This window comes from Gadus morhua, chromosome 14, assembly GCF_902167405.1.
Source record: "Gadus morhua chromosome 14, gadMor3.0, whole genome shotgun sequence".
NCBI lineage: Eukaryota > Metazoa > Chordata > Actinopteri > Gadiformes > Gadidae > Gadus > Gadus morhua.
This window is the reverse complement of record NC_044061.1, coordinates 23,597,777-23,613,307: the sequence shown is the minus strand read 5'-3', so window position 1 is coordinate 23,613,307 and position 15,531 is coordinate 23,597,777. Positions and strand designations below refer to the sequence as shown.

Below are 15,531 nucleotides of genomic sequence, written 5' to 3'. Positions count from 1 at the left end.
GTATGTGTGTGTGTCTGTGTGTTTGTGCGTCTGTCTTATTGACATGTGTATGTCTGTGTGTGTGTATGTGTACATGTATGTGTGAGTGTTCCCGTGTGTATGTATTTCTATGTGTGTGTGTGAGTGTGTTTGTTTGCGTGCATGTGTGTGTAGCTCCTGACAGCCTGTACGAGGTGAGGGTGTGGGCCTACAACAAGCAGGCGGAGGGGGCGGCGGCCACGTGGACGGGCCGGACAGAGAAGGACCGAGACAAACGTGAGGATTTCCTAAACGGGCACTGTGTTCCGCACTCAGAGGTCCACACAAAGCCCTGCTTTTTACATTTAAAGTTGCATTAGATGTATTCTGACCACTAGAGGGCAGTGTCGTCAAATACTTGCATCATCCGCCTCCTTTGTGATCTGCTCTCAGCATGTGTTAGCAATGATGGTGAACATATAAATACAGCAGATTTAATCCAGCACCTTTACAGCATAGTGAGAGCAAATCAATCCATGTTTCATCAAACTGAACATTTATTCAGTAGAAAATACTTTGTCTAGCAAAAACAACAAAAGAAAGCTTCATACTTGCAAAACAACTCAGCTCCGTCAGTCTTGAGATGTGTCTCTGTGTTCTGTGTGTGTTTCCGTGTCCCAGCGTCACCCCCACCCCTGGGGATCCCTCCTCCCCTGCCTCCCAGCGTGGTACAGGCCACAGCCAACAGCTCCTCGTCCATCTGGCTGCGCTGGGAGAAGCCTCGCTTCAGCAGCGTCCGCATCATTGACTACACGGTGCGCTGCAGCGCAGCCGGCACCACCAACGCCTCGCTGGTCTCCTACGTCACAAGGTGGGTGACCCGGTCCACCGCAACACACTGCAGAACACCTTCCGACCGCGAAGTCCAGGGTCCGCTTTTACTTTGATACAGGCCAGTCCAGGGTCCGCTTTTACTTTGATAGAGGTCAGTCCACGCTCCTCTTTTACTTTTGATAAGGACTCGCAAAAGACTCAAGATTCACTTGTACAAAGTTTATCTAGACTCTGCATAGCCTTGCCCTCCACGCACTTATTGCAAGATTTACGTCCTTGCACATAAAAATAGTACTTAGCATTGGGTAGCGTCTTATCCTAGCTATCTTTGTTTGTTGTTGTAACCGACAGCAATGTATTGTTGTTTCTCTTTCTTCTGACAAATGTACTTATTGTAAGTTGCTTTTGATAAAGTGTCTGCTAAATGCCCTAAATGTAAATGTAAAATACTCAGACTATATGGAAAGATTTTTAATCGCTTACTTATTTGATTTGTTTCTATCACTTATTGCCTCTCAATCGTTAGCTTTGAAACAGTTACCAAATCACTACCCAAACAAACACATGATGTGCCTTCAAGTGACCCTGACATCAGGTGTGCCAATGAATGCACGGATGTAGCACACCTAGTTTGTATGTTCCACGTGTGTAGTTACTCCTGCATTCTCGAGGGGGGACTAAGGCTCTCCGGCGCTGCCTTGTCTTTGTGTCAGCTCTGCCCAGGAGGTCCTGCTGGGATCTCTGAAGCCCTTCACCCTGTACGAGCTGGCCGTTCAGTCCAACGGCGTGGGCGTGGTGGGACCCTTCAGCTCTACCGTGGAGGAGTGGACCCTGTCCGACCGTAAGTCCTCCTCGCCGCACATCACCGCCTCGTCCTCCTGATGGCTCTCCCACCGCATGGGAGTCTCCTGAGGCTCAGGGGATTGATATCGAAGGGTATGGGTGGAAAGCAAGATCTGTGTTGAAGGAAAGTGAGGGTAGTGAAACTGAAACGCTATGTAAGTACATGAAGTCTGGCCGCACTTCCATTTCGGTGTCGTCTCATCTCAAGGTGGCCCTCTGCTCCTGCTTGGTGTGAGAGTGATTCCAAGCGTTTCCCAGCCCCAGCTGAGCATTTGAAAGCCTTCGCCACTATAATGCGACATAAGAACCGGCTTCACAAATAAACCGAAAACCAACTCTCAACCTCCCCTTAGAAAACTCACTTGAGTTTGAAGCCGGCCTTGAGGCCCGGCTTCAAACTCGCACACGCATAACATTTCGGTGTGGGTCGTTTGAGGGACACCGAGCACCGAGACCCTACAGTAGTCATTCCGACCGGGAGCTGCTTGTTGTAATTTGGCTGTTCACCAGCCAGGGCAGAAGATTTGAAGCTGTCTGGCCCTGGGGCCGGTGAGAAGGAGCATGTGTCCTCAGTCAATCCCCGCCTAAATATCACAGTGGAGCAGTAATTAAGAGCTGATTCATTGCAGTAATGGGCCGTTAATCACGTCATTTTGCCTGGGTGGTTTTCATTGTCTTTATTAGACAGGGAGAAGAGCCAGAGGTTTGTGTGTGTGTCTGTGTGTGTGTCTGTGTGTGTGGGAGTTTATATGCGTGGTAGCGTGTGCGTTGTTGTCTATATACACACGCGTGTGCCACAGTTGGCAGGATGACAGGGAGATGTAATATTTGGCATCACTGGAAAAGAATTGGCACACGCAAACACATACCCCCCCCCCCCCCCCCACACACACACACACGCGCACACACACACACACACACACACACACACACACACACACACAAACACATGCACTCAAACCCCACAGACCACACACACACACACTCGCACACGCACCCCAAAGACACACACACCATGCATGGACACACATTTGTCAGGCAGGTCATGAAGGGGGGGGGGGGCAAGGACAAGGATTGAATCAGTCTCATTTAATGACATCATTACCTCCCCTCGCTGGCCTCACCCACTCTGTGACCACGTAGGCCCCCCCGGAGCCCCAGCCTCCACCCCCTGCCCCACTGACCCCCCCTCACCCCTGCCCCAGGTGGTGGGGACGCCCTGCCACATACGGGGAGCAGGTGATGATTGGGCACCTCTAATGGCTCCAGCAAGCTGGGGCAGCACCGTGTCCCTCTAGCTCCCCTCTCCTCCCTTTAGCACCCCTCTCTCTCCCTCTCCCTCTCTCTCTCTCCCTCTCTCTCTCTCTCCAGCTCTCGCTCTCTCTCTCTCTCTCTCTCTCTCTCTCTCTCTCTCTCTCTCTCTCTCTCTCTCTCTCTCTCTCTCTCTATTCTAAATATTTTATTTCACTGCCTCTCGCTTTCTCTCTTTTATCTCTCCCGCTGTCTGTCTGTCTGTCTGTCTGTCTGTCTGTCTGTCTGTCTGTCTGTCTGTCTGTCTGTCTGTCTGTCTGTCTGTCTCTCTCTCTCTCTCTCTCTCTCTCTCTCTCTCTCTCTCTCTCTCTCTCTCTCTCTCTCTCTCTCTCTCTCTCTAATCTTTGTCTTGAGATTCAAGATTCAAGGGCTTTATTGCCATGAAGAGCGCACAATAACGTTGCCAAAGGACGAAAAACAGGAACAAAAGTCATTCTTGTCTCTTACTAACTCTCTCCCTCCATCTCTCTCTCTCTCTCTCTCTCCCTCCATCTCTCTCTCTCTCTCTCTCTCTCTCTCTCTCTCTCTCTCTCTCTCTCTCTCTCTCTCTCTCTCTCTCTCTCTCTCTCTCTCTCTCTCTCCTTCTCTCTCTCTCTCTTCCTCTCGCTCATCCTCTCCCTCTCTCCAGGACCCTCCACACCTCCAGAGGACGTCCAGCTGAACGCACTGGACTCCTCCTCTGTGCTGGTGCGCTGGCGCCCCCCGCTGGAGGCCAACGGTATGATCGTGGGCTACTTCATCCTGTACAGCAGCAACTTCAGCCAGCCGCAGCATCTGTGGAGCAATCTCTCGCAGGACGGTAGGGCCCTCCGCCTGTCCAACGCCTAGAGAGAGCTACAGTTAGTGCAGAAATCGGACTAACACAACAACGCTTTGACAACGTTTATCATTTCATTTAAATTGTTGGTTTTTTATCATTTAATTAATTTTCTTATTAAGTATTTAATTTGTTATGGAGGATAATGGCAGGAATGAGCTATGTTCAATCCTTCAACTTACATTATCGCTCTCTTGGTCTCTCTCTGCGTCTTTCTTTCTTTATTTTTTCATTTTTTTCTTTTATTATTTCTTTCAATCTTTCCTTCTTTTTTTTTTTATATACTTCTTTATTTCCTTCTTTCGTTCTTTCTCTCTTTCTTACCGTATGCATTTTTTTCTTTTTTATTCTTTTTCCTTTCCTTTTTTTTTCCTTTCCTTCTTTCCTTTTTCCTTACAATATTTTATTCTTACTTTATTTCTTTGTGTACTTTTTTATTTATTCTTTTTCTTATCTTTCCTTGGTTCCTTCATTCTGTCTTCCTTTCACGGCCTCTCTCCTTAGGGACCCTCACCAGTGTGGAGGTGCAGGGCCTTTCCAGTGACACACGCTACTTCTTCAAGATGGGAGCCTCCACCAAGATGGGCGACGGGCCCTACTCCCCCTTGAAGGACGTACACACGCCCCCTCTAAACTATGGTGGGTGTTCCCCGGCATCAGACTAACAGCGAGCAGTACTCCAGTAAGGAGCAGTGAGAGTCCCACTTGGGGTCATCATTAAAGCGGTTACAGCAGTTACACCAATAGTGGCTGTAGCAAAGTAAGCAGATAACACCAGGGCTGTTTGTACTGTTGTATTTGTCACACTGTTATTATTATTTTAGTGGTTGTGTCTGTGATGGATCCGGTAGTTTGGGGGATAGTATTTCAGCCCCATAATTGAAAAGCAGACAGAACACTCCAAATATCTATCGCGATACATACTTTAATTGGGGAGAAAAAGATAAGAGTTAGCAAAAACTTTATCCCTCTCTACTTTTTAGCCTTGCATCATCCCTCTATCGCTCTCTCTCTCTCCCTGTCTCTGTCTCTCTCTCTCTCTCTCTCTCTCCCTGTCTCTGTCTCTCTCTCTCTCTCCCTGTCTCTGTCTCTCTCTCTCTCTCCCTGTCTCTCTCTCTCTCTCTCTCTTTTTTTCTCTGTCTGTCTGTCTGTCTGTCTGTCTGTCTGTCTGTCTGTCTGTCTGTCTGTCTGTATGTCTCTATCTTTTTGTCTGTCTGTCTGTCTGTCTGTCTGTCTGTCTGTCTGTCTGTCTGTCTGTCTGTCTGTCTGTCTCACTCTCTCTGTCTCTCTCTCTCTCTCTCTCTCTCTCTCTCTCTCTCTCTCTCTCTCTCTCTCTCACTTTCTCTCAGCCTCCTTTACACTGACACAGACAGACCCCCCCCCCACACGCACACACACACACACTCAAACAAACACACACACACATATACACACACACACACACACACTGCGCTGGCTAGTTTGCGATCAGGGGGCTGCGTGTGAATGGACATCCAAGAGGCGGTTTCCTGCCGCCGCAGCCACTGGGAGAGCTTTGCATTACTGCTCGCCGGTCCTCAGACCGCTGCTGTCACAAGCACTTTCTCCACTTCCATATTTCCCCCTCTCTTCGCCCGGGAAACGGCCAGCTGCCTCATTATGTCCCTGATTCATGTAATTCCATTGGCGGCTGCTAAGCACGGCTGCAGCCTATGAACCCCCCTCTCTCACCTGCTGGAGCCCCTGTAGGACGGAGGCCTGGCCCGCCCGCTTCGGCCTCTGCTCAGTGTAGTCGCTCTTCTGTGTCGTAGCGTTCGTGATGAAGGTTTCACTCCAGTAATGTGGATAAGCTTAGCTTTGCTACGTTGGCCTGATGATCGCGCTCATTTGGTCACACACACACAAACGCACACGCACACACATACACACACACACACACACACACACACAGCCAGTGAACTTGCTCAACATGTTACCTGACACTAGGCTCTTTGAAGATCGGGTCCGGGGGGTAGGGTCCGCGCCCTGGGGGGTAGGTGAGTAGTCTTAGCGGAGGCTTATTTATGAGGTCTGATAGTGTACCCTGGATTAAGATGGACAGAGCCAGACAGAGGCAGCCAGTGGGTGGGCCAGAGCATCCGGTGCCTCTGCTCTCTCTGTACAGCGAGCCTGCAGTCAACTGAGCTGCTGTGATGGGTTAACGTCACTGGAGGAGAGCACTGAGGGTTCCACGGTTGCTTCACTGTATCTTGTTGCTGCTGGAGGATTTTATGAATGCGTGGAGGACAGAAAATGGATGATCTGTGTGTAATAATGGCAGTGTGATGATGGTTATGAATGATGAGGATGATAAGGATGATGATGAGTAGTGTTAATGGTAGAATATCTTACTTCTATTCTGTTGTTGATACCGGTTCTAGCCCAGAATAGTTTACAATTGTTCAAATACAAACTAAATTCATTTTCATCAACCATGACATGGCAAACAGCAAGTGGTCATAGAACGTTATAATCAATAAAAGGTCTTAGTTGTGATATGACTGACATAAAGTCATGTTATTCATGTTACACTGTGACAACAGGAAGCCATGTTTATCCTCTTTTCCTGTAAAAAGACGCCATGTTGTTAATGTGACCCTGTGACAACAGGAGCCATGTTAGCCATGTTGTTAATGTTACCCTGTAACAACATGAGCCATGTTGTTAATGTTACATTTTGTTCAATATGTTGTCCATCATGTGCTGTGCTGGGACAGAGCTGGACGTCCACGCGGTGACGGGCATCATCGTGGGCGTGTGTCTGGGGCTGCTGTGTGTCCTACTCTGCATGTGTTTCAGCTTCCGCAACAGCAAGACCCGGTAGGGTTCACCACAGACACACGTCTAACACTGCACCATCCAGGGGCTCTTGCCTTTGGTTCTGCATGATTATTATAATTTAAAGCGTTCGGTAACCTGCGACATGGTGTTAAACAAAGTGCTAAAAGATGGCAGCAGTTGGGCTGTGTGATTCATCGAAATTAGATTTTTGAAAAGCTAAATGAACAACTGGATGAATATCTTTACATTATTTTCGATCTGAACATTTCCATTTGAATTTATTTTTATCATTTTTATTTTTTTGAGAGAAAGGCTGATAAAAATGCATCATGTTTTCAAATTATCAATATCAACCAAAATAATCGTGATTATGATTTTTTTTTCCATAATCGAGCAGCCCTAGCCAGCAGCTACAAACATTAAAAACAAAGCACCCTGTTCTGTATTCTCGTGCACGGTGTTGAGGTACTCTCGTCTGTCTCCTCCCACCCAGAGAGGTGACGGGGGGGCTAGGCTCCACGGCCGCGTCCCCTCGCTGCAGAAGGGCCGGGCGATCGCCCCCCGCCACCGAGCCAGAGTGCACCGACTCCCACGAGCTGGAGACCCTGATGCCCCTGAGCGGCCCCCAGGGGGCGGGGGGCCCTCTGGCAGGGGCCCCAGAGGAGCAGGGGCTGTTGGCCGGGCTGGACCCCGGGGGGGCCGAAGGTCACCCTGCGTCTGAGGCCAAGGTCAGAGCAGGGGGGGGGTTGCGGTTAATGAACACCTTGCACCAGGGTTCTTCTGTCTGCGTTTCTATTTTCACGGTGTTAATAATAATAGTGGACGAGTCATCATAAAAAGAATGACCTTGGTCTGCTGTTGTTTTTGGTTGTTGTAATTTGTACTCTGGTTTACCCTTTAACTGTGCCGTGCTTTCTGAAGGACAGCCGGATTTCCCATCTGAGGATTTATACATTTCTAAAAAAAATAAAAAAATAAAAACTCCTATATTATCTTAACTTATCTCTAAAGAAAGTCATGAACACCATTACCAAGACTTTATTAGTAACATGCTCGTATGATATATGTGTAGTGAAATGCTGCTGTGGCAGACTCCGCTATGCTAACATGTTTAATAGAAGCACAAGCTAAGAAGTACAAATATAAAGAAAGAAGGCAATATATATATATATGATATAGACAATGTGTGTGCAAACAAACAGCAATAGAGAGAGTATATAAATGTAACCGGGTCTTGGAAAAGCTCAAAATTAAGAGTGCCACCATTATGACCAGGTTATCCCTTGTCATCTAGCAGCCATTGTAATAGAAGGGACATGACTTGGTACAATTTCAGCCAATCATAAGGACCCATCAGCAACTGACAGCGTCAAATGGTTTCTGCTTTGAACTGCAGGTCACATGGAACGGCTCTGTGAGTCGTAATTGGGCTAACAGAATCACCAGATACAGAGAGACCATGGCAGAAGACTCTCCAATACTTATAAATGGAGCTCTCAAAATATTACCCGATGAAATTAACAAGGTAACTCAATCTGCTGCGTTGCGTGTGAACGTGGTTTGTAGCGATTGCGTGATTGGCTTTTGTATTCTTAGCAATCTGATTGGCTTGTGTATTCTAGCCATCAGATTGGCTTGGGTATTCTAGCCATGTGGTGGTCTTTGGTATTCTGATGATGTGATGCAATCTAGCTTGGGTATTTTAGCAATGTATCAGTTATTCATCACATTTACAATTGGTATATATATGTGTTATGTATCACATGTTGAGTGGCTGTATATGTGTGTTATGTATCACATGTTGAGTGGGAATATATATACCCACTCAACATGTGAATGGAATACATAAAACGTATACGTGTTATGGATCACATTCTTAGTGGGTATATGTACGCGTTATGTATCGCATTCTTAATGGGTATATATACGTGTTATGTATCTCATTCTTAGTGGGTATATATACGTGTTATGTATCTCATTCTTAATGGGTATATATACGTGTTACGTATCTCATTCTTAGTGGGTATATATACGTGTTATGTATCTCATTCTTAGTGGGTATATATACGTGTTATGTATCTCATTCTTAGTGGGTATATATAAGTGTTATGTATCACATTTTTAGTGGGTATATATACGTGTTATGTATCTCATTCTTAATGGGTATATATACGTGTTATGTATCTCATTCTTAGTGGGTATATATACGTGTTATGTATCTCATTCTTAGTGGGTATATATACGTGTTATGTATCTCATTCTTAGTGGGTATATATACGTGTTATGTATCACATTTTTAGTGGGTATATATACGTGTTATGCATCACATGTACACTGGGTGTATGTTATGAATTGCTAACAGGTTGTTTGTGAGGTTGTTGTTTGCAGGGTTTCTTTTCTACACACACGGTTTGCACTTCACCTTACTGGCCGTGTGTGTGTGTGTGCACAGTCCCCTCGGGAAATAAGGTTGGGTTGTGTTGTGTTGTGTTGTGTTGTGCGTTCCCAGGCGGCGGAGGACCCTCTCAGCGCGGCCGTCTGCAGCAACACCGTGGAGGCCCAGGTCATCGTCCACCTGGAGCTGGACGACCCCGACAAGGGGAAGAGGGCGGGCGAGGGGGAGGAGCAGGAGGAGGAGTACTCTCCCCTAGGCCCGCCTCCTCCTCCTCATACCGGGGAAGAGGACGCTCTCCTCGCCCACTCATTGGCCCAATGCGTTTCCCCGCCCTCCCTGGATGCCGCGGTGGCCAATCACAGCGGGGAGACGGAAACGGGCTCCTCCCACGCGGACACGCAGCTGCACCGGGGGGAGGGGCTGACCAACGGCTTCCACCCCCCCCGGACCCCCCCGACGCAGCCGCCGCCAGCGGTGAAGCTGGAGCCCCTGGAGAACGGGGCCCATAGACACCGGCCCCCCACCCTGGCCAAGGGCCTCTCCGCCGGGCTGGCCCCCTCCCCCGCCCCCTTCGTCCACTCTACCTCCACAGAACACAGCTACCTGTGCCCATAGCCTGTGTAGGGAGACTGACAAACCACTTACACACACACACACACACACACACACACACACACACACACACACACACACACACACACACACACACACACACACACACACACACACACAAGCACACACACAAGCACACACACACATTAGACTGAGACCCCTTTTTTTTCATTCACATCGAGAAGAGCCCAAGGATTATTTTTATGCACATCTTTATTCAGATTTTCTTGTCTCTTCTTGATAGGTTTTTTATATGTGCTTTGGACCCATGGTTCCATACGTGTGTATATATGGTACATATTATATATAATCAGCCCTATAAGGTACATGGGTCTGCATTGTCTTGCATAGCGAGAGTTCACTTTTTTGCCAGGCATTTTTTCTGCCTACAGAAGAAAAGAAGAAGAAAACTAAAACAATTTGAAGCAGATTGATTTGAGCTGTGCCCTCTCCCTCACTTATGGTTCAATAACGCTGGTGGAGTGTGAGTAGGACTCCCACAGGCTTGTGTTGTGTATAGGGGGGGGGTGACGCAGACTCTGGTGTCCCAGGCCAGTGTGATGCTACTGTCCCCCCCTGGACTCTGTCTAGCCGTGTTTGTACACAATCTCAGATTGCAGAAAGCCCATGTTCCTCTCTCAAGCTACCTGCTGTCTCAGGGTTCACTAATTGAAGCCGGCAACGCACCCACCACACACACGCACGCACACACACACACACACACAACCACACACACACATGCAGACGCACACTAACACACACACAAATGTGGAATGTAATGTTCATGGTAGCGGAGCTGTGTTTGCAAATGTGTTTCTAAATATAGACACACGCACGCACACACACACACACAAACACACACAAGCAAATAAACATTTCGGAGCACGGGCGTCTCAGGTGCCTAATTGTTCAAGGCCCGTTTCTATCCTCTGTGTATTTATATGAATATAGTCCATACCAGTGGGGAAAACCTGTCTGTGTTAGCAAAACAAATACAAGTATTTGCAAATTGAAAGACGCATCGATGCAGATGCTACAAGAAATCCCACGTCTCGAGTTTGTAGAAGGATAATCCTTAAATTTCGTCATCCTAACATTCAGTGATTCTCGTGTTCCGTGATCAATGTGAGTTTTGACAAAGAATGATTTGAGTATCCTTTGGGGGAAAAAATAAGAGCTGGGTTTGTGTTTGGCAAATGATGGATGTGTACATGCGTCATTTCGAGTGTACTTGACCTAACGGCACATACTGTATGTGTGTGAGGTCGCAAAGAGCGTGACGGAGTTCAGTGAACCATTGGTGTAACATTCTCCAGGTAAACTGGTTTCTTACTAGGAATGCACCAATACCCCCAATGCCTTCTGATTTAAAGAAGAAAGCGTGATGCTGACCTTGAATTCATTTCAACGGCATTCGCAGACTTACAGTATATCCAAACGCATGGTTATCCACATAAAGTATTGACATAAGCACTCAAACATAATCCTTAAGTATGATTAAATATTTATTTAATTCTGAAGCAAGAACGTTTTCTACAAAACAAACACATTGGCCGTAACTTAAATCGAGATCTCGTAAGAAGGTGAATATGTCACAAAATATGTCACAAAACCCAATCCGATTAGTTGTAGACAATTTGGGTGAAATAGTGGATTAGTTATCACCAGGTTGTTGGGTGTTAGTGCATTCCTACTGTCAATCAACACTACTACCTCATATCTGGACACAACAGCATTCTTTGTGGTTCTTCGTGTTTTTGCGACTAGCACCTTTGTTTTTAATCTGCTTCTCAGCCCTGTCTGATTTCAAAGCCTTTTCCCAGAAAAACTTTTTTGAGGTTGAGTGACCGCATATTACGTTTTTTCTTCTTCCTATCAAATCAAACCCCCATCCTGTGCTTGACACTGCACTCTCAAGACCCGATATGCTCATATCAAAGAGTTTCAGACAATTATCAAATTCATTTGTAAAAAACCGCAAAGTAAAAACATAAAACAGAGGGACTCTTTTCCAAGAAGACAGAATAGTGGACATTAGGGTTAGGGTTACCAAATACCTCAACCCATTGTTGATGTTTTTAACTTCTAATATGGTGATGTAGTTGCTGACAACATATCCCACAGGTAGCAGAGTAGTATCGCTTTAACGCTTCCCTGCGCACATGTTTCAAAGTATGTTATCTGGAAGAGAAGACTCGCTTTTTCTTCAGAAAATAATGTTGGCTGAATATTCAGGAATAGAGATCTTAAAATATGCAAATTGCAAACGCTACTAAAATCTACAAACTCTTTTCTCTTGGATTGAACCTAACCTAAAAAAAAAACATTTTATTGAAATGAAATTCTTAGAACTGAACCTGCAATTGATCTTTCTGGGGTCTACGGAAAAGTGAAAAGAAAAAATTAATGCACTCACTCAACGGTTTTTACTATGAGTAATCTGGATGATTTACAATTCTGAGAGTCAATAAATTCAAAGCTCAAATGTGTTCAATATGGGAATGCATCCTCACTCAAACATGGATCTACTTCACACCATGTGGTCTGTGAATTTTATACAGGTCATAAATTCATTAATGTCCTTGCGATGTCTAACTCTCACCAGCTGCATCAGTCACCAAAGCAAAAACATGTAAATAGTTCATCACTTTTATCTATCTCTTTACTTCAGTCCTATTTTCAGACCAACCAAATCATTTTTCAGACTTTTTATAACAGCATTCATGATTGTTATTGTACCTCTTTTTTACAATTTTACCATCAGGAATTATACAAGGAATACATCAACAGTTGGTGTCTGTGGGGGCTGATAGAGACATAAGTGAATGTCAAACAATTAGAAGTAGGACGAATTCATGTTATTGTTTCTGCTTAATGGGAGTAACAAAAGCATATGCCAAATCGTTGCTTTTAGCTGTCACAAACTGGGTAGTGCTTTTTGGCAATATGTGCAGTTTTAGTCAGTGATACATAATACATGAGGGTATCCTGCCAGTTTCTCTGACCCATTTGATCACTTTGGTTAGACTGTTATTTTCTGAAATTAATGTTCAAATTCTGTGCATCCGGAAGATGGCTTATTCAAGGAAAGGGCTCTGAATATAAGTTTTTGAGGGATTAGTCACAATAAAAGGAATATTCGGAAATGCACTATTTGGGTACATACACGGTTTTACCGTTATTGATCATAGGCTCTCAGTTCCACAAAATATAGCCTACTAAATCCAAAATCGGATTGAGATTTTGCTGACAGATACTGTATTGTCGTGCTGTAAACCTGCTATACAAAAGAAGATATTTTGCGTCACTATTTATTGTTTTTTGATCAAATGGGTATGGATTTAATGGCATTTTCTTCGTTTAACACAACAAATTTATCAAAGACATGCACTGTAAAGAGTGATTTTCTATACAGGGAAAAGGGAGACTGGCACTCCTCATAGGAGAATTGTTTCTTGGTTTTTCTTTATTGAATGTAATCTCCTTTTTTTTTTTTTTGATTGTTTTAGTTAATTTCTAATGGCAGAAAGGAACCATAAGTAAAATGCTCTTTCATTAAAGGTCATTTCTATTTATTTAAAAAGGACACCTCATTTTTGAAAACTGTAGATAAAGTTTGGTACAAATCTTTTTAGAACAACGGGTGAGAGTGTATGAACGGTGGGGTTTGATCTTCTGCAAGCTCTTGGTTCAATGATACCTTGTGGGTGTACTCCTAAAATCTCACTTGTTGTGTTCACTTTTCTTCGGGATACATCGACTAATCAGGCCTACTTTAGCAGTGTTGGGGTAACAGTGCAAACGGGCCAAGAGGACTTCCACTCAAATGATCATGAATGTAAAAAGAAGAGGTTTTCTGAGCAGTGCCTGGGTTGCTCTGGTTGTTGTCTTTGTTGAAGAATTGAGAAATGTCAGAACTCACTGCCAGCACGTGATTTTCTTAGTTTCATATATTTTGCTATTTTCTTCCGACAATGGGAAACAGGTCAGTAGCATGCACCTCACTTTAAATAGTGTGCCAATAAAAAAATCAACAGAGTTTGGGAAACCGAAAAAAAAAAAACCATAATACACAATTCATTTACACAATACATAAATGGTGGAAATCCCTTGATGATCCAGCCCCAATGAAGGGCATGCCAAAAGTGTGCCAGGCGAAAGAATTTGGAAAGATGAAACACACAGGTCTTAATCAAAGTTCAGCCGACCATCTCAACCAATAGCTCTTCTCAGGGGTGTCATCTTCTCAAGTTACAGAGCATCTTAAAATAGCTTTGTGTATTTGGCGAACAACGTTGAAAATGTGCATCTTTTTTCTTAACATGTTGAGTGTGATTGAGTCCATGTTTTCGGTACCTGCGGTTGCTTCAGTGGTGAGAGGCCATATTGATGTCCGATGGGGGTTTTGCAGTAACCTACATTCACGATTCGTTCTTGGTTTCTGTCTTCAATGCTGCGATGTTCTCGCCAATTGTTCGAGCACACACGTGTTGATCTGAGCCTCATGCAGTGAAACTTGACTGCTTGGCTCCTTCAGACCTCATCTATGTAAAGGCGCAATATACCGTACACATACATGGTTCCACACTGACTGCGACACATGTCAGACGACTGCTGATCGGGCCACAGAACACAACTTTGGACACGTTTTAAACATTCTCAGTGCCATTTCTTTCTCTTGTTTAATGGGGGACATTTTGAGACAGGATTCTGAGCTGGGCTAAAGTGGGGACCCAACGTACATGTGGAGAGATGGCATGGGCTAGGGAACAGCTGTGGGTTTGTACCAAGTATTTCCGCTGTGTAAAACTGTATGTGAAGTCCAAAAAAATCACAGTTCTGTGAAATTCGGGAATATCTTGTGTAAATAAACATCAAACACTGATGGAAACCAACGTATCAGATTTGTTTCCCTTCTATATGTGCCGTGCAGCATTTAACTTTGATCTCATATCCTATCCTTTCTACCAGTTATTAAAATAGGGAAAGAAATAAAATGGTGTTTGTGTGTGGGTGTGTGTAGGACTTCAAAAGCCCTGCAGGGACCCTTGCTATTGGTGTGTGTGTGTGTGTGTGTGTGTGTGTGTGTGTGTGTGTGTGTGTGTGTGTGTGTGTGTGTGTGTGTGTGTGTGTGTGTGTATGTGTGTGTGTGTGTGTGTGATTGTGTTTTTAGCCATTGCGGGTTCACAATTTGACATTATCAAGATGAAATGCGATGGCCTTCGCTATTACTACTGAAAAGTGACAGGGAAAAATACTTAGATGTTAGAAAATGACTAACATTTCCTTCTCAACACAATACATCTGCCTCAGATGTTTTGTAGCCTGAAGAAGGTTGCTTCGATTCATGGCTGAAGCAGTTCAATTTAAGAATCTAATTGCTCTATTTAATTGATGAGAATAAAATGGTCTCCTTGTTTGGCAAGCTCTCGCTTTAAAACCAAATTTGTAGATAGTAAGGGTTCCTATTTTTTTCACAAATATCCTTGTGAACCATTATATACCTCAATATATCTTATGAACCTATACCCTTGTATTAAACATACAAATGTGATCTAGATTAGATTTTTACAAGTTTAGATCTTCCATATGTTCTCCTGATGAGTTCTATTGTTAATCTCTAAACGAACCACACACTGTTCCAACATACAGTATTTTTCCTTTGAATTATGGTTGCACTACAGCTGTAATTATAAGACTAGACTTTAGAGGGCAGTGTGTTTCTTTTCAACGAACCCTCGATGCAGAAAGCCAACCGTCTCCTCTCCTGCCACTCCCATCTGGACAAAAGCTAGGGGGGGTCGCATTATCTGCCTTCAACTGCACATCACTGTGACATCTGAGTGGCAGTCTCCACAGCAGACCTGTGGGACACACACACACACACACACACACACACACACACACACACACACACACACACACACACACACACACACACACACACACACACACACACACA

The 15,531-nt window shown here is 44.8% G+C and overlaps 1 protein-coding gene across 2 annotated transcripts in view; it reads left to right on the top strand.

Annotated features, from left to right (window-relative positions):
* Positions 1–14,464, top strand: part of igdcc4 (immunoglobulin superfamily, DCC subclass, member 4) — a 74,129-nt gene extending 59,665 nt beyond the window's left edge. The window contains exons 12-20 of one of the 2 annotated variants that reach the window (XM_030377150.1): positions 154–255; positions 640–829; positions 1,506–1,633; positions 3,575–3,745; positions 4,268–4,402; positions 6,499–6,601; positions 7,056–7,290; positions 7,959–8,087; positions 9,072–14,464. In XM_030377150.1, coding sequence (XP_030233010.1) covers positions 154–255; positions 640–829; positions 1,506–1,633; positions 3,575–3,745; positions 4,268–4,402; positions 6,499–6,601; positions 7,056–7,290; positions 7,959–8,087; positions 9,072–9,572 — 1,694 coding nt within the window. In that variant the 3' untranslated portion in view covers positions 9,573–14,464. The remainder of the gene's footprint in view (positions 1–153; positions 256–639; positions 830–1,505; positions 1,634–3,574; positions 3,746–4,267; positions 4,403–6,498; positions 6,602–7,055; positions 7,291–7,958; positions 8,088–9,071) is intronic. The other variant, XM_030377151.1, reaches the window with a different exon arrangement.
* The last annotated feature ends 1,067 nt before the right edge of the window (positions 14,465–15,531 follow it).